This window comes from Falco rusticolus, chromosome 1 (genome assembly GCF_015220075.1).
Source record: "Falco rusticolus isolate bFalRus1 chromosome 1, bFalRus1.pri, whole genome shotgun sequence".
Taxonomy (NCBI): Eukaryota; Metazoa; Chordata; class Aves; order Falconiformes; family Falconidae; genus Falco; species Falco rusticolus.
The window spans coordinates 31,449,069-31,472,262 of NC_051187.1; the positions used below are offsets into that span (position 1 = coordinate 31,449,069).

Below are 23,194 nucleotides of genomic sequence, written 5' to 3' on the forward strand. Positions count from 1 at the left end.
ACTTAATCTGTTTGTTTTTTTAAAAAAATTTACAATAAATTTCTGTTTTTATAATTGGTATTTTTACATGTGCGTTCTACGGTGTTATCTCATTTGGTGACGTGTATAATAATGATTCACCTTTGACTGGACCAAAGGTGTCTTGATATTGTAGCAGTTCACTGAGTAGGGCGGGGGCAGTTTGTTGTTGTAACAACAACAAATAGATAGATAGGGCCAATGTAATTACATCAGCCTGCAGAATAATTTAGTAATTTAAGGTGCTTACTGTTGCCTTAGTACTTGGCCACTGTGTTGTCCAACTTAAATTGGAAGGAGGAGGAGGGCATAGTGTGGAAACATGCCTCAGTTTGGAAACATGCTCGAGTCTGATGCTAGCAAGGGAAAAAAAATACCTCCTTAAGAGTTTTGGAAAGATTCTTTACATTCAAGTTGGATATAAAGTGTCTCGCTTATTTTTAGTGTTCTGTGTGCTCTGTCCCAAAGTAGCCTGCAGTTTCACAGACAGCTGAACTGGTCTGCTGGCTCACTGCTACCAGAGGGGCAAGCCACAGCCAGCTTGCCTACTCACAGCTTGGTTTTGTTGCCTCCCTTGCATTTACTGGGGTGCTCATAGCATCCTCTCATCAAACACTGAAATTTGCTAATCTGGGAAGAAAATTACCCATTTTAGTTAGTTTTTTTTCTTCTCTGGTTTAGTGACAAATCAGCAGACTTACATAGAGGAATTATAGATAGGGTGGAACTGGAGAGAGAGAAAAGAACAGGTAGAAACAAGGATGTAATTCAAGATAGGTCTGGGAAGGAGAGGTCTCTGAACAGGTAAGGCTGGTGCCAGTGAAGGGTAAAGGAGTGAGCAACAGTGGAGCCCAGCAGCAGGGCAGGGAGCTGGAGGTTGGCCCTGTGGTTTGCCTGGAAGCAGGAGTGGCAGAGGAGCCAGCGAGGTGGTAATGGGATGGGTGGACTCCCAGGGGCACCATCCATCCGCCCGACAGTCTGAGGCTGTGAGTAACATTCCTTGAGCTCTTGCGCCTCATCAAAACACAAATGCTTATCTTCCTGTCTAGATTTAGGAGGATAATCTCTTACCACTAAGTGTTGTGGAGTACACTGTGGGTATATTTTTAAACAGCTTGAATGTCTCTGTTCAGCGCGTGTTACGCTTGAATTCTAAGTCTGTAAACAGCTGTCTCCTCCTGTGCTAAAAGCCTTTGCTGTTGAAGGAACATCATCAGAAGATGGTGGCCTACGTTTCACCTTGCGCTGCAGATTGCTAAAAAGAAACGGTAAGAAAAGCATACTCGAGAGGGGCTGCTGTGGCCCTTAGTGTTTCTCTGTGCCTCCTAGCATGCCTTACTGTGGAGGAGGAGAGGATAGCCGGGAGTCTTGACCTGTTGCTGATCACGTAAATGCTGATCTTAAAAAGGCAAACCAAGAGGTCTGTCTCCAGAATAACTGGATTTATTTGAAGGGATGCCTCTTCCCTTGCATCTGTGGTATTTGCAGTGAGGATGACTAGAGGAGAAAACCCCAAACCATCAAATGTTAGTTACAGCTTCACGCTGCTACCCCTATTTAAAATGGTGGTTTGGTGTACTGCTAACTCTTAGAAAATTGCATTGCTACCTAGCAACTTTATTTTAACAAGTTACCCCTCCTCATACTGGAAGAAGCGAGTGTGGCTTGCTCATAATTTTGTGAGGTGAATGTATAAGCTGTTGTCATGGAAGTACTGTATACAGTGCTGTTATTCATGTGTGTTGTGATTATTCTTTTTAGTTCAGGTTTAGTTCTTTACAAATGACATTTAAGGCTTAAAATAGATACTGTAAAACTGAATGTTGTTTTGAAATGTTTTTTGGTTTTGTACTTAAAGTACTCCCAATCAGAATGTCTGGGTAGCATTCTTTTTCTTTTTTTTTTTTTCCTTGTTTTTTGAAACCAACATTAATATAAGCAATAGCCAGCTTTCAAGCTAAATATGATTGTGGCCTTTTCTTAAGAATTTTAGTTGTATGTGATGCTAAGAGCTGAATGTTAGCCTTGACTTCTAAAGATTTCTAACAGAGCCTTCACATGATGTGACCTTGCCTTACTGCTCCTTTCATGTGTAGGGAAGTATTTGACTTACCATTCCTCCCCTAAACGGTGACCCATCTTGATTTCGCCTTCTTTAATGGAGAATATTAGATCACTGCAAGGGCATAATTGTGATACTGCAGGAATGTCTCTTCCTTCCCTGCCCGAGACTTGCTATTTCGATCTCTTGAGTTTCCCTTATTTCTAGTTTTACAAAGCAGAAAAAGTAGCATGTGGCAATTAAATGTTTGGGGTTTATTTTCCCCTCCTGAGGATGACTGTGTAGAAGAGCCTGTTTTTTTAAGTATGACGTCCTAGAACTGAGACAATATAAGCAGTTTAGTGTAAACACTTTGGAGTATGTCACCAAGAATGCTGTCCTGGTGATGGAGGCTTGCTCTACAGGGCAAGCTAGAGATCTTTTCCCTTGACTTCGTATGTACGTAGATTTTTGTGCTGTGAGCTGCTGTTCTCTCCCCAGACTAACACATCTGCTGGCCCTATTGCTGTGCTTTCATGTTGGCCTCCAGGATCCATTGCTTCCTTTATGCCTCTGAGAAGGATGAAAGCTGATCTTTACTACTTTCCCTGGAACAGTTGTGCTTGCTTTCCACACACCGCCAAGCAGGTATGCGGGTTGGGTGTGAGCCACCGGGATGGCGGCAGGAGCTCCATGTCCCAGCGCCTCTGCGGCCATGGGTGATCCCTCCAGCTGTGTGCAGCCCGCCTGCTGCAGGTCTGCCCTGGCTTCTTACAGGTTGCTTCTGGAAAATAATAAGCAATTGTACTGTATTGAAGGTAGTTGAAATCCATGGACTTTCTAGCACTTCACTTCCTGACATCCTTCAGCCAGTTCTGGGCTGTCCTCTTCATCTTCTCATGCCCCTATGAGTCCCTGAAGTTTAGGGATGTTTCTGAAGCCCCTTGACGATGTTCTGCTGGATGGAAGTGCCACACTGGGTGGCTTCAACCCGTGGCCCAGGAGGAGCAGGGACGGCACCGGGGCCCGGGGCCTGGCGGCAGCGGTGTGCCCCCTGCCTCGGTGAGGTGATGCCCGGCGGCGGGCCGTGCCCGAGGGGCAGGGTACAAGGTGGCGGGTGTCACTGCGGCCCAGAGCTGCCCGGGTCGGGGTGGGGAGGCGGCGGGGCGCTCCTGCCCTCGCCCCTGAAGGCGCCCTGCTGGCTGAGGGGCGGTGGGCGAGGGGAAGCGCTGATGGCGGGCCGCGGCTCTCCCTGAGGGAAAACATCCCGCGGCGGGCGGCTCCCTGTGGCCTTGGCGGCGGGTGATGGTGGCCGGCGGCTCTCCCCGAGGCGACGCTACCTCAGGGGTGGCGATGGCGGGCCCGGGCTCGCCCCCCGGGAGGCGGCGGGGGCGGGCGCAGGCCGCGGGGCGGAGCGGGGGCTCCGGCCCCTTTAAGCGCGGCGGGGGCCGGCCCGGGGCGGAGCGGGGCGGTGGCGGCGCAGAGCGGGCGGCGTGCTCGGCCGGCGGCTGGCGGCAGCGGGGCCATGGCCGCCGACGTGTTCATGCGGCCGGCGCGGCTCCTGGGGGCGGCGGGGCCGCTGTCCCCCCGCACGGAGCCCGATGAGGACTCCTCGGACACGGACGACGGGGGTGCTTCGCCGGGCGGAGGGCGGCGGTGCGGGCCGCGGCGGGGGCAGCCCCCGGGCCCCCAGATCATCCACTCGGGCCACTTCATGGTCTCGTCGCCGCACAGCGAGCACCCGCCCAAGAAGGGCTACGACTTCGACACGGTCAACGAGCAGACCTGCCAGACCTACCAGTTTGGGGCGGCCCGCGGCGGCGGCGGCGCCGGGGGACGCCTCAGCATCGACGCCTCCCTCACGAAGCTCTTCGAGTGCATGTCCCTGGCCTACAGGTACCGGCTGCTGCCGGGGGCCGCGGGGCGAGGGCCCGGGGCGGGCCCGGGGGGGCCGAGCGGCTCCAGGGTGAGTCACGGCGGCGGGGAAAGCCCCGGCTGGGCGGCGGCGCGGGGACCCGAGGGCGCGGCGCGGGGCCTGAGGCGCTCGGCCGCGGCACCCCCGGGGGCGGCCGAGCGCCGCCGTTGGGCCGCGCTGTCGCCGTGTCCCCGTCCCCCCCCGTCCCCCCCCCCCGCGTGGGTGACCGTGTCGCTTTTGTTTTCGGTGCGCTTTGGGATCCCGGCGGGCGCTTCCCGCAGGCCTGCGAGCGGCTCCCCCGCCGCGCACGACGTGGGGCGAGCGGCCGGGCTGTTACGGGGTGGGAGCGGGGCCGTCCCGGCGGGGGGCGCCTCCGCCGCTGCGGGCTCCGGGGCACCGGCAGCGCTCAGCATCCCGCGGGCAGGCGTGGGGCTAGTGGGGACAGCCCGTGCTGAACAGCCTCGGGAGAGACCCTTAAAGGGTGCAGGGAACCTTTGTGCCCTGCTCGGCCTGAAAACCGGCTAATTTTTCTTCTCTCTTTTTTTTTTTTTTTTTTTTTTTTTGTTCTTCCATTTTTTTTCTAAACCCACCCCCCCCACCCCCCCCGCAATTTCATTTTTACAACCAATTCGGGATCTGTCATTGTTCCCTTTGTTCCGGGGGCTGCAGCTGGTGGTAGCACTTCCAGGGTTTATCTGCACCTTTTTGCTCAGACTTCAGCTTTGCTTTTCATCTCTTTAATAAGGCATTATATTCACATTTATTCCCTTTGTCTGTCATCCAAAATGGAGGCAGAGCTATGGAATAGAAATGTTTTGAAAAGATGTGTGCCTGCTCGAGTCTTTTGTTCCGTGTGATATAGCAATAATTGGATCTAATCTGATGTTCTCTGTTGAGCCTATTTTGGAAGTTGATTAAAAGGCATGACGGAAAATGCCTCTGAGCATATCAACGGAAATATTTATTTTCATTTGTGGGAACCATATTAGCTTGCTAGAAGAAAATTAACTTTGCCCACCCCAAATTCCTCTATTTAAGTATTACTCAATGAGGAGGAAGCAGTAGAACTATCTGTTCTGTACAGTTAGGGCAAAAATGTAAGTAATCATCTCATTTTGTTCATTTTTACCAAGCAATTTATTACTGGCGAGAGAGCGCTTGTCAGATAAGGTGCGTTCAACAGCGGACATAAATTCTTTGCGTTTACAAAAGGAATAAAAATGTAAAACTTAACTAGAAATTAACCAGGCTGCCTTTGTTGTACAAACTGAGAGGAGCATGCAAAGGACCAAGTACTGCAAGAGGCAGAACTAGAGTTCTCTTGCGTATCTTCTCATCGGCCTCTATCAGCTTTAGTTTCTGTTGTGCTGCAATTAGTGTGTCCTTTGGACTTTGAAACATCTAATGCAAAGGAATAATTCTGTGATACTAATCTGACAATACTGAACTCTGATATAGATGCATAAATTGAGCACCGAATCTGTTTTAGCAGAAATAATTCTACCCTGCTTGTTGATGGTAGTATGAGGCAAGGTGCAGAAAATACCTTCTTAGAGGCTACCAAAGGAAAGCATGTTCTTAATACTTCTGTACATGGATACCTTAAGGTTTGCTTAACTGCAACCATGAAACATTTTGCCCAGATTCAGCCTGCTTACTTGCTGGCTTTGTGATGATTTTTTTTAAAAAAATCTGCCTAAGAAATTAATTGTAAACTTGGGTCTCAAAAGGATTAAAATAATTTGAAAAGTCTAGTGTGGGGTGATGAATGTGGGTATGAAATGAGGAGTCATCACCATTTAACAAATGATTGATAAAGCACGTAGGTCAAACCTTTCCACCTTAGATTTGATCTTGGTTGGCTTATGGGGATATTTTCGTTGCTGTTGCCTCAGCTGTATCTTTCCCATTATTGTCTATCTGATCTAGCACTGACAAAACATGCAGTTTCTGTGTTTACATTTCTCGTACTGCCTTTGCCTGATAGAAATTCACTCTAGAAGAGGACTGGGGGATGTGGAAACCAATGCTAAAAACTGTAAAACAAAAAGGTGAAGAAGTGTGGGTTTTGCTTTGTGGCTGTTGCAGAACCAGCAACCAGGGCGTGAGTTAGCTCATCGTGTTTCTATAGCTGGGGTGATGCAGTATGTTAAATACAAAAACAAGGAAGTTGCTGCAACAGAGCTCTGTGTGTAATATTTATTGACACTTGACACCCATTGCTAGTATTTCAGTGTTTAAAGTTTTAAAAAGAAGCATGTAATTGTATGGTATCCATTAGCTATACCAATGAGTTAGAATGCAAAATTTTTCTAGATTACCTAAGTCATTGCCTAGGATGGTTTATGCTGAATCATGTTCGTGTTGGGATGCACAGTGTGGCCTTGGGCTCTTTTAATTGTGCTGTACATTTTTTTTTAATTATTATTTTTAATATGGCTTTGTGCTGTTAACTGTCAAACTTTTTATGATATAAAAGCTATTTCTGAACACAAGGGAAGCGATTCCCTCTTGCCTTTGAGCAGTACAAGCTAACCTGATTTTAATTTTCATCATAGCTGTTTCAGTCACGTATCCAGTTGCGCAGGTTCAAGATCCTAATTTCAGATGAGCCATTTCACAGAGGAAAAAATGCGACCATAGCATACTCCCCTGTACAGTTAGGAAATTGTTTTAATCTTCTAAATCAATAAGTTACTTATAAACACTAGGGCTTACCACAGGTATCACGTGGGCTGTACTTTACCTAAATGTCACCCGTTTTTCTTACAAGATTGACTGTGGGAACTATACCACACCGATGAAGATAAAAGAACGTTGGCTTTCCTCTTTTAGCCCCTTCATCTCAGCCCTTTAAAACAATGTGACCTTGCAGGTCTTGGTGTGTGCAGGTAGCTATAATTGGCAGTCAGGACACTTTAAAGGCAAAAAGATTTTTTTAAAAAAAAGTGCTTTCTGAAATGAAAATGACCTTTGACACTGTTCATTGTAATGAGAAACTATGCTAATGTTTATATGCCTTACAATGGTTATTAAGCAGAATTAAGTCAAATGATACATAATCTCACTATATAATTTACTAAAGCCCTTTAAAAACTTTACAATTATCCAAATAATTACATTACCCATAAGTAGCTTCCCCAAACTCAATTGTGTTCTGAAATGTTCTAACCACAGCATATCATGAAGAGTTTGGGTTTTTTTCTGAGATTGGAACAGAAGATTTTTTTCGCCTTTGTATTGGAGCGCTGTTGTCTTCAGCAGAAGAGTAATGTTCAGCTCCTTGTAGAATGCAAGATGAAGGTTTATGTGAAGTGAAAAATTATGCTCTGTGAAAGGGTGCTGTGAACTATTCATTGCCCTAACAGGCTGGAATATGGGGACATTAGACTTCCCTGTGGAAAGCTCTGCTTTGGGAACAGTAACATATAGTTTAAGGTTCAAAACCTGAAATATGCACTTGGAAGTGCAGACTGGCGTGTTCTGAGCGCTGCACGTGGAGCTCTGAAAGGTGTGCGTAGGAATCGGCAGCGTTGTGCTAGTTTATCTCTGGGGTTTTGATGCTGAGGTGGTGGAGAGGTAAATCGTGCTGGAAGGGCTAATGTTATCACGGCAGGGAGTGGGAACTACAATGTGTTATTCCTGGAGAAAGTAGATGTGAGTCGATTCTTTAGTTACTGTCTCTAGATGTAAAATGGATAAGGGACAGGGCAGACTTCAGCTGGTACTCACCCAGTGTGTCTTAGCCATGCCCTGTAAAGAAGTAAGAGGTTGATGAGGCTCTGGGAACATGCAAGACATTAATTTTCTTTATGAAGCTTCCCCTCTTGTGCAGTGCTGGGGGGCAGTCTCTGCAGTTGAGAGAATGGGCTAGTCAGTTGTGGCTGGCCATGTACCTCGTGTAAACAAAGCTGTATTTTAGGAATTATTAAAGATACTGCTCACACGCAGTGTGGGTGGTGTTGTTCCTAAACTTCTGTTACATATTATGTCAGTCGATGTCCGTCTTAGTGGTAGGGTATGGTAGGGTAGATGAAGATGACTCAGTGGGCTCATTTATCATTAAGTAGCCTCAGAGTTCTCTCACCTTCTAAGAAGAGCTTAGGGAACATGCCAGGTGTTGTGCTTTAGGTAAGAGTGTTAACATTGGCATAAAATACTTGTCTAAAACCTTCTGGATCCTGCTTGTTGTAAAGCTGTACAGAACAGGAGAGTGGAGCCTGGGAACTGTGATGAAGGCTACCTTTTGAAAAGCTTGCCAGGTCATTTCTAGATCTCATCTCTCCTCTTTAGCAATATGACCCCTTCACTTCATGTAGATAGAAGCCAAAAATATTCCCTTCAACAGTGGACTGACATTAGGGATCAGCTTGTTTCCAAAGCACCTTTGCCACATATTCTTTATTAAATGCAGCATGTGTTTTGGGAGGTTCTTGGCGATGGTGAGAGCAGGTTTGAGATTAAAATCTTCCAGAATTTAGTTGTACGTTTTACATGCTGCTTGTAGAAACTACTCTGATAAAACCACCTATATTCATCCTATGAATCAAGGTTAACTTGAGCAGAGTTGTATTTGTGGTTAAGGGTCACTTCAAAGCAAGAGTGTGATATGAATCAGGACATTGTTACTGAGCCTCTTACCTTGCTTATGTCATATGCTTGATATAGTCACAAGCTTTTAAGCTCTATGTAAGATGCACTTTTAAATTCCACCTTGACAACCTTGAACCTCAGAGAGGTTTGCAGGAAGATTGCTGAACCGTTCTCATTTCAAATATTCATTTCCTTTGCTAAAGCAAACACTTAGTAGTGGTGATGTGAGAAGGCCTTGATGGAAATTAAGGTTTTGGTGTCTTGAGGGCTACACATGACTTAGAGGAAGAAAAGACAAATTCTGTGGACAGAGATTTAGATATAAGGACAAATTTTTTTCATTCTGCTCATGGTTTTTTGGTGGCTCTTCAGGTCACAAGCATTTAGTGGTGTGTGACCTGTGTAAGGTGTTACTACAGAGGTGTGATACATGGTAGTCACATTTTTATTAAAAAAGCACATCTTTGATAGTATCTTTTGATTTAGTATTTAATCTACATGTTTTGTTGTAGTTCTCTTGTCTTGTGTTTTCACACAGTAAACAGATGTTATTTTCTGGCTTTAATTTAACATGGATTTCATAATCATAATTTTTGATGGGTTGGTGAAATAGGGAAGAGGAGGCGAGTTTGTCCTCATATTGCAAATTCTCAGTAAGTTGTGCGTGGTTGGAGAAAAGCTTGGCTGAACTGTGAGATTTGGAATTACTTGTAGCGAAGATTTTGTGTTACGTGATTATGATGTGCTTTCAATGAAGTCGAGTTCGATGGCAACAGAAAGTAACACTTTGATTTCCAGATCTCTCCCCGTTACCGGTTTTAATTTCTTTCTGCCGAGTGGCAAAGAGGAATTAAAGCCAAGAAACCCGAAATTCAGGTCTTAGCTTTACTCATGTTTTTCCACATGCTCCTTTAGTAGGTCAGTGAATCATTCTTGTTTGTTACTCTCCTGGCGGGGGGGGGGGGGGAATCCATTCTTTTGGAAGGCAGAGTTGATAAGCAGCTGTTCAAGTGTCCTCTGTGTCCTTAAGCTATGATTAGTCTTAATCAAACAAAGGGGTATCTAGCGATACAGCAAGCTGGAAAGTGGTGGGGAGGAATAAAGGGAGCTTTGTAGACATACTGTGCTGATAGCCAGGCATTTCAGAGATGTTGGAGAGGCGTTTTAAATTTGCACAGAAATTGCCAGGCTTGAAGTAGAGAGTGAACTCTCCAAGTTCTTGTGTGCAAGTGGAATTTTTCCCCCTAATAACAGTACTCGGAGATCTGTTGCAAAGAAGGAAGAGTTGAGAGGGCAAGGAGTGAGGCCAGAAGCTCACTGGAATTTGGAATAAAATAAGGGGATCTTTGAGGAATGCATTGAATGATTTAGAAGGGCCAAGATAAAGCCACATGGTGGGCTGGATGATGTTGATAGAGGAGGCCACAGGGATGGAAACAGGAAGATGAAGAAGATACTGTGAATTTCAGTTCAAACAAATGACCTTTCAGCTGCCTGGGTGGGTTTGAGTCTGGGTCACTAACTTGCTGGACACGTGTGAGCGAGGAAGTGTTCAGCAGCAGGGCTGGATGGAGTGGCAGCAAGGAAAGGGGAGTCTCTGAGAATGATAGGGACATTGTGGAGAAGAAGAGATTGGAGCTGTACTTGGAGGAGATCTGATCAAAAGGACAAAGGTGAATGGATAATGATGAGTTGGGGAGGAAAGAGGGTGCAGGTGTAGTGCTGTTCAAGGCATGAGAAATAGGTATGAAAGGGAAGATGGTCTGGAAAGTAAGGGTAGGTGGTTGAAGGTGTGGCTGGAGATGAAGTCCAGTGTTTCTTCATCACTCCAGTATTTCTTCCTCGCACTTTGACTTGTGATGGGAGAGTTAGATTGGAAGATAGATAGAAGAATTCATGAGGGTGTCCCTGATAAAGGGAGAGAGTGAGCGAGATGGACCCAGGTACGGAACTCATGGATGATCGTGCTGTAAAATGGGGGCAGGAGAGCTGGGGATCCTGGTTAGGCTCCTCTAATGCTGCCTTGCTTCCTTTTGCTGTCAGAGAGGAAGGTTTGTCTTTTTAAAATAAAACAATGGAAAAAAACCTTGACCAGTTTAGAAACTTGGACCAGTTTGGGTTTAATCTGGTATTTAATTTTTAATTAACAGACTCCAGGCTATATGCTTGCTACTTCCTTTCCTTTGTATGCAGAAATTAATTACATTTACAGTTTTCCTCATCTGTCCTTTGATATTTTGTCATCACTGGCACAAGCAGTTTCTTTAAAGACAAAACTTCTAAGCTACTTCTGAGGAAAAAGACGACCTTTCTAAACTCTTTGATGGCTATAGAAATATTTTACAGCTTTCATACAATTTTCCTTTCACTCTGGAAAGGAAACCTTTACCATGTCTATAAAACAATTATGAAGATGATTAGGAAAAGTACTTGTTTCAGTTGCCTCCAAAGAAAATAGAGGCGGTTCTTTGACAGTGATGGAAAAACGTGAATCTGATTGTTTTTAATGCAAGCTAGAGTTACACTATTGTCACAAGTTTCTGAAGCAGGAAGGCTTGAAACATGGCGTTAGGAAAAGCTAGGTTTTCCAGAAATTGCTTCTAATAGTTTTACTACTAGAATAGAAATTCTAAACATGGTCTTTTCAAAATAATTTTTTGTTTGTTTGCTCAAATGGGAGTTGGAAGGTCATTTTTGATTGTTTGTTTTGAACATAAAACATGCTGACTTGGTGCCATTCATAATATAATTAATATAGACATCTCTTTGTAAGTGAAGCAGTAATCGCCATCGGAAATGTTCTAGTGTGCGTTTGCCACAGCTTATTTGCTTTGTGACACAAGCACAAAGCTTTTCGCTAGCCCTTAGTTCCTTGGCTTGTTGATCTTAGATAAATCAGTTAACTGCTTTTTCCTCCCTTTCTCCCCTCGAAAAATGACCACAACAGTCTCAACACTTCAGAGACCCAGATGTGTGTATTGGTCTTTTTGAACGGGGGAAACAAAGGCATTAAGTTCAGAACTGAGGTAGTGTAGGAGCCTAAAGGGAAGCCTTACCACAGATGACACTTTAGCTACAATATAAATAATAAAGGAAAGGAGACAAATGCAAGATTTAGGATGGGAAGAGGAAGAAGATATGCCAGCTTACTGACACCTGTTAGAAAAGCTACTGGCCGTTGTAACTGATGAGGAACCATACAGATGCAAATTACAGGGTAATAAAGCCCAGGCTGGTACTTTTAATGGTAATCGTAATGCTTCTGGAAGGCAGTGTGCTGCTGACTGCCTTTGGCATTCACTGAACTGCCTGTGAAAAGCACCTGCTTCTGCCCTGACTGGTAGTTGTGGTTCTGAGAAGCATCATCACTCTCCTCATGCCGTCACCAAGGAAGCCTGAGTATCTGGAGCATCAGCTCAGGATTGCCGAGCCTGTTGCTGATGGTGGCCTTCTGGAGAATCTAGAAAACCCTCCTGCTTTTAGAACCCTGGGAGCTATATTATTCATAGAGGAATCTGGATTTTTCATCTGTGGAGAGTTGTTTTGTTGGGCTTGGAAGTCTAAAAGGCCTCAGCTTCCCTGAACTGTCAAATGCTTAATTGCCGCATGAGATGTGGCTCCTTTCTGCAGGAGAGATCTGTTCAGAAGGCAAGTGTGACACTCCAGTTAGCTGAAGGATGTGCCTGGTAGGGACCCATCTTTACCCTGCCAGCATGACTGATGAGGGCTCCTCGTCTGCGTTTTTTCCCCTTGGCCTGATGCGCTGCAGTTGCTGCCTCACTGTGTGAAATGCAGTGTTGGACTGAGCAGGTGTTTCTCTACTCCGGCTCCTGTGGGATATCCTACTGTAGTTCTCATACTTGTGACAATCTCTTCTAGGTCTGTTACAGGCTTAATGCCCCTGAGGAGCAGTGTTAAAGGAAAGCCTGGATGACACCTTGGCTGGTCTGTTGTGGTGTAAATGGCTGGCTGCAGGGTAATCCCCATTCCCTCTCTATTAAGCATATTTCAGTTTGTGCTTTAAGGTATTCAAACTCTGGGTGCGCCTTAAGCTCAGCAACAGTTACCTTTGTGAGACACCACTATTTTTAAAGTCGGGCTGTACAGCTGTGCTGTCAGATGACTAATAGAAAATGGGAGGGGAGGGGACTGTAGCAAGCCATCTAAGCCCAAGGCACAGTGAAATGATTCCTTCCCTTGGTCAGTTATCAGCCCGTGGCCACAGGTACAGAGCCCAGGGTGCTGCAAGTGGCTCTCGGAGCTGCTTTGTCTCTTTTGAAACTAAAACAAAAGGTGACAGGCCAGATGGGAAGGGCCTGCAGGCCACCACTGGGATTATCATATGGCAGAGTATTAGTGAAAGAATCTAGTTCTCTTTAATTAGTGATATGTAAGTGTGTTTTGGCCAGACCGCTGCTGACCTACAGATAACCCTTTTGACATGACACATTTTGTGACATACCATGATGCTAGGAAAGGAGCTCAGTTGTTTAAGTAGCTAAGCATGCTACTTAATGAATAGGACACTTTATTTTTTTTCTTCTAAAAAGCAGAGCAATAATTTAATAACTTGTTAAATTTTAATGACTTGTTAGACAGCTTTTTGATCCTTGGTTTTGTGTTCACAGTACATTACAACAGTAACACACAGTTAGAGACTCTGCTCGACTTCTAGTTTAGCTGATGGTGTAGCGCAAGGAAGCAGTGGATGCTGCAGTCCTTTTTGCTATATGTAATGCCTTTTCTTACTTGAATTTTTTGTGTGTGGAAATATCTTGCTACATACAGGGAGAAATACTTTTTTTTTTATATAGTGGGAGATTTCTGGATTTCCAGAGGCATCTTTATTGCTCTATATCACACCAAAGCAAGCAGAGGATATCTTTATGGGTAGAGTACATATGTGGTGTTTGTGTTTCTCTTCAATTGCAGATTAACAATATTTCCCTATGCATTCTCCCTGTGATTTGGGAATCAAAGGACAGAATTTTCAGGGGACGGTTCAGAGCAGAAACAGAAGACCTGAGATTGTTTTCAGCTGAAGGAGCAAAGGAAGAAAGCTTGGAGATCTACCCCCTTTAGTGCATGAAGAGTTGGTCTTCTGCAGGAGCATGAAAAGCTTCTTCCATCTCAGCTGGGAGACAAAAGGGTAGTCTTGTCTTTGCTGGTGTTAGGTGGGGTTTACTTGTACTAGGGTTGGCTTGTGAATAAGAACAAGGATTGAAGAGTTGAGTCTTAAGGAGGGTGACCGAGGGAGTAAGAAGATCCAGATAGCCTCGCTGTTGTGTAATAGGTTTGCCCTTCTTGCGAAAGAGGATTGCCACTGCTGGTTTTGGAAGTGAGACAGCACCTGCATTGCTTATACTTGGGGTCTTGCAAATCTGGGGGGAAGGTGGCAGCTTGCAAGCCTGCTTTGGTCTGAAGCCTCTGTGTGGCATACGTGTGGCCCTCTGCACTGCTTGCCTCCTATGCCCTATGTACCCTGCTGTTCTAAAAGTGTCCTGCTTATGTGGCTGCTTCAGAGGTAGCTGTGTCAAGAGCTTGTGTGAACACCAGCACCTTACTGCCTTTAGAATAGCCTTGATAGATATGGGAACTTGGTCCTGGGGCTGTGTCCTGCCAGGCTGGGTGCAAGAGGTGTACGAGACTGTTCTGTCCTGAAGAGTTTGTGTTGCTTCTTGTACTACTGCCTAGAACAGATCTGCAGAAGCGTACATAAACAGGATGAGGCCTCATCTTTTCACTGATCGTTCCAACAGTGAAGCCTGTTTGTCCTCATATGTCAGCAGGAGATTTTCTTAAGTGATATGTCTGTGTAACAAGACCCAAGCAAACATCGTAGAGGCATGAAGGACACTTTTGCTCCTGGAATCTGTCAAGTTCATTGTTTTCAGAACTCCCTAGCCTGGGATGTTTACTTGAAATCCTGGCCTCCATTTCCCTTTGTGGCGTTGTTTACTTTCCCTTCCCTCAAGGTCCCATAGTAATGGGTGCTCTGCCTGCAGCAGTTCAAGGGCACGTCAGCTGAAGTGACCTTGGCCAGCATGGCTATGAGACTTCTAGCAGGGCTGCAGCAAATGCGGCAGATCTTCTCTCCAACAGCCAGACCACTTCACCAGCCCATGTGAGCTAGTTGTCCAAAACATTCGTCTTGTCTGCATTGCCCTGTCTGTGCCAGGGGCTTCATCGCCTTGGCAGCAAAATTCTAGTGTAGGGCAAGGGTTAGACTCAGACCATCAAACCAGGAGTAATGACAGAGCCCAGGCCTGAGCGATGGTGGTGGTATTGTATCTTTGGAGCAGCTGAAATGAAGTGTCATTGGGGTTTCACAATAGACCTAAAAATAACTGAGGCCCACTGCATTTAGTTACTGTCTTGCAACTGTACATTCATGTCAATATACGTGTGAGCCATGACAGGCTGTTCTGCTATATTTGTCTTGCTGCATCTTGCATCCAGATTTTAGGCTGCTGCGAAATCTATTCCTTGTCTTCACTATTGACAGCATTCCCAAAGGGATAGGAACCAAATGGAGCGTGAATTGTGGAAGAGCTTTTCAGTTCTTTGTGATTCTTCTTTGAAGTCTGTGACTGCTCTCCCTTATCTTCTTATTACGCAGATTTTTGCTTTTGGTGCTATGACACTTGGTCTAGCCTGTTAGTAATTGAAAACTATTACTTTGCAGTATGTCAGAGGCAGAAGTGATCAAGAAAGTAAGAAAAGGAAAGGCATGCACTTAAAAAGGACAAAAAAAAAAAGTTTAAAAGGAAATGCCTGGCAGCTGTTACAGACGTGCCAGTGGACGATCTTGTTGCACTAATGGATGTGGATATTACCTGCTGCCACCTTTACCAGAGCAAAGAATGATTTGTTATTTTCTAGGATGGTTGGTCTTTGCTCATTCTGATGAGTTTCTGAATCCTTGTGTAGAAGCTGTAGCTGTGTGGGTAAGATTATCCATGGCAAGTCAAGCTCTGCTAATAATACTTACAGTGACAACTGCCTGCATCAGGAGAACTTGGGGTGCTTGAGTGAGGGGCAACACAACGAAGTCCTAGTTCTGAGAAGCTGCGTTGTGGATTCAGGAATGGGCTCTGAAATTTGCTTGTCTGCAGCATGTAATGGTCTGGATGTTACATGTCGTGCTTCTCACGTTAGCTCATTCTGTGCACTGTCCAAAGAAGGTATGAATGTTTCACTGTATATATTCAAACTCCTGCATATTACTATCTGCACAGATACTTCAGCTTAGTCCAGCTTTCTGTTTGGTTGGTAAACATCTGTCCCTGACAGGATGGAGGTTGAGAGAATTTGAATAGAAAATATATGGTGGCATGCCAGATGTGGGAAAGCATGAAGCAGAGCAAGGGAATGAACTACTTGCTTTTGCTTTTTATAACACAGCTTTTGAGGGAGGGATTGTAGTGGGGAGGAACATGCACGTGAGGATATGAAACTTTTAGAAAGGAAGGACTAAGTCAAAGGATTTGGATATTGTTGTGAAATACTTAGATCTGCAACAGAGCCAGAGAAGTTCTTTGCATGTTGGCAGCTTATTCCAAATGAGCCTTGTGTTGGGATGGGAGAACTGACTTGATCAAAGATGCAGATATCCTCAAGGAGGAAACTGCACTTATTTCAGATAATAAGCAACCATGTTTGACACCTAAAACCTGTTGGAAATAGAAAGCAGAAATTGCAAAATAGCTGAGAGCCTGAAGTAGTCTAATCAAAAGCTGGGGCATCCCGGTTGTTGCAGTAGTCACCCTAGTGACTGTCCTCTAAAAATGTCGTTACCCCTCCCTTTTCAAAGCAGAGACCTGCCAAATCAATACATGCATTCAACTCAGGTGTGTGTGTGGGAAATAAGTGTCTATAAACATAGCAAAAGGAGAAACAATGTAGTTCTTCCAGTTCACTTTTAGGGAATAGGTTTGTGTAACAGTTAATGTCACTTTCCTTTACAGTTGAGCGGGGCTGTAGGGGGCTGGTGGTTGGGAGCTGGAGGAAATGTCATACCAACATGCTCACCCTGGTCTCACTCTTCCCCAAGCACCTGCTTATGTCCACTGCTGGAGGAGGAGTACTGGAAAAGCTGGACATTTAGCTCTATGGGTGTTCTTCCAGTTCTTGATAAAGCAGGCAAGGTCTGGTGCCAAGTACTAGAGTGAGCTAGACATTTTAGTATCAGCTGTGAAAAAATTCCAGGCAGCACTTCCACTGTTTGCTCTACTTTTTTTTTTCTTTTTTTTCTAAATAAGAAATTTGTCTTTTGCTTATAAAAATTACAGCTTTAGAGCATGCTTGTTTTATAGCTTTTGCTTGGTACAGAAATGTGTTTTCTTCAGCACAGCACGGGGCAGTATATATTAGCGGCATTTGATGTTTGGAAGGTGCAGATAAGCCCAGTTCGTGTTGCTGCACAGCTGCTTTCTGTGATTCCAGCCTCGTTCTGTGCTGCTGCTTTCCCTAACCAGCTGTCTGAAGGTACTGGGTATTCCGCTGTATTATGAAAGCAGAGAGCCAGTATGTTTGTGACTTGAATGACTCTGTGATCTGAGTCATATCTCCTATGACAGGGGGGTAATCTGTAATCAAACTGCATGGCAACAAGAGGCATTCCTATGTACTGGTCTGTCTCTCATGCTGTGTGAAATAGTTAACCCTTCAGAGGAACCCTGTGATTAGATTTTGCTCATTTACTTTATCAAATCAGCAAATGTTATTGAAGAGCACAGCCTAACTTGGAGACTCTGTAAGTAGATGCACAGAAATCTGCAATAAAACCCAATTCATTACTGTTTCTCATAAAGTTTTGGTCTGTGAAGGCTGTTGTTTAGGAGCCCAGCATGGATCCCATCTGTTTTCAGTACCCAGCCGTACAAGTAGAGCACTCAAATCTCCAGTAAAAATCTTAGCAGAGCTTAAGGAGCCTAAAATTTTTATTAGCAGTTTTTATTAGCACATTAGTAGGCTTGGGGTCTGACCTCTGCATGTGGTGATTATAGGCTGTGTGGATATAGCAGGCTTTTTAAAATGGGAGGATAGATCATAGGACGTTTAGAGAGATTGCTTCTCTCTGTAGCAGTAAATGTGTAAGAAGTGTTATTTACCTTTCATTTGAGCATTCGAAGGGACCCAACAGAGTGAAGGTTGAGGCTGGGTTATTGTGATTTTGGCACATGGGGAAAACATGGTTCAAAGAGGAGACCTGTGTGAGGGTCATTTAGGGATGGGGTTTTTTGGTTTGTAGAAAGATTCAAAAAAGTGCTGGTATTGCTATATGCTTTACTCAGGAAGTCACCGCTTGCTTTGGGACGTAAACCATCTCAGTCCATTTGAAAATGTGTTCTTGGAAAGGAAAGGGGATAAATCAGTCCAGTTGTGTCTTTTGACTAGTACACAAGTGAACGGCGTGGGAATTTCTGAACTGTTTTGCTGGTAGGTATTTAAGCATGGTGGCTACTGTGAGCAAAGGAATGAATTTGTAAGGTTATATTGCAATAAAACCAAGGCCTGTCTTTGACACTCACTGCATATAGTGAGGTTAAATATTCCTTTATAAAGATAACTGCTGTGCAACATGTGTCAGTGCACACATGTCAACCACCACCATGACAAAGTAACAACCTCTGCTTTTCAGCATGACTGGATCCGCTTTCCTGAGGACCAGGGCTGATCTTCCACCATCTGTGTGTGGGAACCAGGTATCTCCCGTGGCCTGTCCAGTGCTAAATGGGCAGTGAGAGCCATTTGGGAAAAGTGTGGGGAGGATTGTGTGTCACGAGCATTAATATGCTCCCCCCGCCCCATGTCCCAGTTAATTAAGGAAGGATCACTCACACAGCCTTCCCTGCAGCGCTACAGACAAGTTTCCACAGCTCCTGTGTGAGCTGGCGACCCAGAGGTGAAGGTCTCTTTTTCCACTCCTCATTCTCTGAAGGCTGAACTTTTTCCTAGGAGGCTGTGGTCTTGGCCCAGTGAATCCCAGGGATTTTCACTGCTGGGCTTTGAGCTTGTGGCTGCTCCTGTAGCAGTGGCAGGAGGAGCTGCCACTTCACACTGTGTTATGTTCTGTGGGATGTTATGAACTGTGGGATCTTCCCCAAGTGAAGGGCTGGTGTTGGTGAAGGCATCATCAATGCATTTTTTTGCCCTTCTGTCCAACAAAGCTCTAAATAGAGGCTTTTCCTCTGACACGTGCATGGCCTTCTAGAAGTGTTTCTATTTATTTATTTATTTTAAGCCCCTCCCCCCCCCCCCCCCCCCCCCCCCCCCCCTCGTTCCAGTCTGGTTTATGTTAACTCTGGAAGTGGTTTTCTCCCTGTGTTATCTATCTTCGAATTTTTTTTTTAATTTTTTTAAAAAAATCTTTCACCAACCTTACTTGTAACACAGCGGTGCCTTTATTATACTCCTGTCTTTGGTGTAGTTTCTGGTTCAGCTTTTATGTAAACTTGGAATAAACTGTATGTGCAGTTGCAGCCTTGAGTCTTTAATAACTGCATTTGGTAATAAGTCTGGTGTTTTTCATGCTGCAGGGAGCTGGTTGCAGACAGCTGGTATGAAGGCTTTGTGTCACACGGGGGAGAGGTGTGGGAGCCTCTCTTCTTTTGAAAACACTTCAGTTGCTTTTAGAGTAAGATCCCTGAAGTCTTGCAGTGTATTTATAGGCTTGTAATGTGGTGTAGAGAATGTTACGCTATCCTCTGTGGCAAAAGTGGGGGTTTCAGGTTTCTCAGCCTGTTGCGCATGGTAAACAGCTCTGGGTTCCTGTTGGTATGTGTGCTGCTCAGAGAGCTGCGCTGATCGGCCATGCTGATACGGTTTGTTTAGGTTTTTCAGAAGCTCTGTGTGTAAAAAGTCTTTGAACCATAATTTAGGTGCTTAAAACAAAGTCCCAACTCATCACGTCTTGCTCAGTTTATTAATCTAGGCTAAGGCCTTAACATTCAAAAGGATCCTGATGTGTTCGTAGCTCGCTGTACAAGAGGCCCTTGTCAACAGTTGTCCTTTTAAATGAGAAGGAAGGTGCACTGGGCAGCCATACCAGTTCCCGATCATCTGTATCGGAAAACAGCTTTTGGATGAATATTCTGATTCTGAGAAGGCTGATAGAAAGCCAGCAGCAGAGATCGAGTTTTAGGAAGAAGTGGAAAATTTCAAGAGACTGTGAAATAAGCAAGTAGGAGCACTTCCCTTCATATTGAAGCTGCTCTTAAAATGACGCTTTTTACTTCTCACCATGCATGACAGCACACAGGAAACACTTCAAAAACTACAAACCCCAAATGTATTGATCTGATGTGAACTACTTTGTTGATACATTTATTAATACGACGTGTTGCTCAGCATCATAACAGTTGATAGCAGTAGGAAAGTTCCTCTTCCTCCTTAGCAGAGGTTTCATAAGAAAAGATCGCAGTAGAACTTAACACTACTTGCAACATCATATATGTGTGTATATATATATGTTTCCTTTGCCTCACCAAAATGTTCTGACCTTTGAGCAGCAGGGAGGCAAGATGAGGAGGAGGAAGTACTGGAGAGGAGAAGGGGTGCATTGAAGTGTGGTGGCTGTTTTCTGAAAGGGAAGCATGCAGCGGGGAGGGAGCTGAACAGAAAGCTGTTGGTAAAGATGATGCAGTGAAGAAAATCTTGTAACTCACAGCTCTCACTGCTGCTGATCATGGTGTTAGTTACTGGTGCACCATTGCGAATTACAAAGTCACAACGTATATTAAAGCTAATGTTTGTCTTCAGTTCCTTTCAGGCAAAGAATAGAGCATGCGTTCCCTAAATGAAATTTCTCAAGCTGGTTGTGTTAAAAATATTTTTGACAACTTTGTGGATGATGCTGAAGACTCATCTTCGGTCAGTCTGACCCAGGGCACGACACTGACTCGGCTATATGAACCTTGCAGTCCTGGCACCAGAGCGAAGGGGAACTGGAGAGGGGGTTGGATTTGGAATTTTGCATCTCTGGTAGCTTGACTTCAATTCTTGGGCTGCAGCTTGCTGGAGGAGAACAGCTGTCTGGCATTCTGTGAGCAGGTTTCATGCTTCCTGCTTTGAACACAGAGATAACATGATCGTTTTGTTACAAGGGTGAGTCCTTTAAAACAGGAGGCATTAAGCTACGCTGCAGAAAACATTAAAAAGAATTGACTTCCTACCCTCTTACCCAGCACTTTCTGTAGGCAGCACTGGTAACATCTCCTGTACTTAAAGTGGCCCACAAATCCCCACTGCGTAACTGTATTTTTGATAGTTTTAACTTTGATCTGAACTTTCCCATGTCTGAACCTATGCTTTTTTGGATGAGAAGCTGTTCATAAGCAGTTAAAAGTGATTTGGTCTGTTCCACTAATAAAACTGGAAAAAAATATATTGCCTAAGTTTAAAAATAAATAATCAATGTTTCAATCATTTTTAAAGGTTATATTACCCTAAGGATCAGAGCAGGGCCTTGAAATTCAGTGAGGTGGTGGCCCGTGTTCAAGTGGAGTGCGCTGTCCTGCGAAACTGTTTTTAAACTTGGTGAAATTATAATTTTCTAGGAAACTGGAGGTAGCAAGTAGTCAAAGCAGTGACTATAGAGGTGGTCAGAGCATCGGCCGGAGGTCCATCTGGCATGGTGGGAGATCAGGAAGGGGAACTGGATGCAGTTTTGCAGGCAAAGGCAGGCATGTCATCTCACACAGGCCAGATCAGAGAATTGGGTAATGAAATGTTAGTGCGTCTATGCCTCTGTTTCCTACCCGCAAAATGAGGGTGAAAGCACTGCAGAAAACTTGTGAGGAATTTGTTAAGATTAAGTGATCATCTGTAAATCAAGGTGTGAGCACCGAAAAGCTAAAAGCATGGGAGGTTGTCAATGAAAGTGCCAAATATTCAGGATGCGCTGCATGCCATTTACTCTGTGCATGGAGGCTTAGGATATGGACAGATTGCTTGATCCTCTAATAAAGGCTTTTCATAATAAAAAATGTGCAAACATACCTACATATAAATTCAGGTGCTTCCTGCCTTTTGTAGTGATATTTTTCCTTTTATGTAGGATTTAATTCAGAATTAAACATGCATTGTTGTTCACTTCAGCTGAGATTTGAACTCCCCTGTATAGAGTCTGTGCTAAATTTATACAGTGTAGGTTCAAGCCCATGCTTAAATCACTAGTTCTTACCTTAAAGGAACCACCCCCCTTTTTTTTGTTTTTTTTTGGTTAATGGGTTACTTAGAAATTGTGATAATTTTCACTTTGTATGCTTTCCACGTCTACATCTAATCTTCCAGGAAAACTACAGATTGTGTCTTTTAATATTCTATACCAGAATAGAAACTTTGACTTGCAGTGTTTATTTAAACAAAAATCAGAACAATTCCCTGTGGAGTTTATTTTTTATATAGCAAGCCTCTATTACTGCAGAAGTTTGTAGCTCTCTTAACTGTAAGATTTTTAACAACTGACAGTGTTTGCAATGATGCTTTCTTCTAATGGAAGGTTTGAGGAGACCTGACATTTTTGCCCACAGTGATATCTGACCCACAGATGTGTTCCTAGCAGACCTCAGAAGTAGTTTAGAAAATACGAATTATTTAATGTTTATTTGTAAACAGACAACGCTTTTACCATGGAGATAAAAATAGATTCTATGTTGTCTTGAATTCTGTAGCCAAGTGGGAGAAAAGTTAAGACTGCTTTCTTCTTTTTCATTGACCAAACATGAGCTGAGAAACAGCGATGCCAAATAAAATGATAATGCAGGTGCAGGTCAGCTCAGTTTTTACAGTGTTCCCTTCATACTATTTTCATACTGAGCATGTTAAAATACTTAATAAATTATTCTGTCATGCTGGTAAATTCACCAAGAGCTGGGGAATGTGTAAATTGAAATATGTAAATCTAATCCTTGCTAAAACCGACTCTTGCTGCATTTCTAGTATGGGGCGTGTGACTGGGATATGATCGGCTGGTGGTCTGTCCTTGCTTTGCCACTGACATGCTTTGTGGCCATGGGGGCTGCTTTCCGTCCTGGTATTTCAGACTTGGGCAAGTGAAAGTGGTGGTATCTTGCCTCTGGTCCTGGATCTCACAGAATTGTGGAAGTCCTGTATGTCAGTGTCTTCATTATGGTATATCTGGTAGTTCTTTGAAGAAGCTCTTGATTTTTGGCAGTTGAAGTATATGACATTTTATGAAGTTCTAATGTTTGTAAAATTACAAAGTGTGTGACCTTTGTAGATGGGCAAACACAAGGACAGCAGGCATCAAGGAGAGGTTTTGCCTGAGATTTAGTGGTAGACGGTGATGGTGAGGCCCATTTCTCAGCCTTTGACCGAAATATTGGTGGCATTACTTAGGAAGCTTTTTCTGGTTTCTTGTTGTTTCAGTTCTGTAGTAAAGTGAGTCAAGAAAAATGTCTGAAAAGCAGGAACATTTCTGGAAATATTCTTTGATTTCTGTGTGGAAATCAGAAACTGTCTAAATATTCTGAGTCTTTAAATGGATACTGGCTGAAGGACACTGTAGCCTCCAAGTCTCCTTGGTATTTTTACTGTTACGTTCCCCTTTGCTCTGTGATGTTTCAGGGCTTTTTACCCTTTTGTAACTTACATGAAACCTT

General features: G+C 44.3%; 1 protein-coding gene across 3 annotated transcripts in view; it reads left to right on the plus strand.

Annotated features, from left to right (window-relative positions):
• Positions 1-3,522: 3,522 nt before the first annotated feature.
• Positions 3,523-23,194, plus strand: part of LOC119142484 (MLX interacting protein) — a 53,551-nt gene continuing 33,879 nt past the window's right edge. For all 3 annotated transcript variants that reach the window (XR_005102296.1, XM_037375479.1, XM_037375480.1), the window contains exon 1: positions 3,523-3,955. Coding sequence is in view for 2 of the 3 variants with exons in the window: in XM_037375479.1 (XP_037231376.1) it covers positions 3,585-3,955 (371 nt within the window). In the remaining variant the exon portion in view is untranslated. The remainder of the gene's footprint in view (positions 3,956-23,194) is intronic.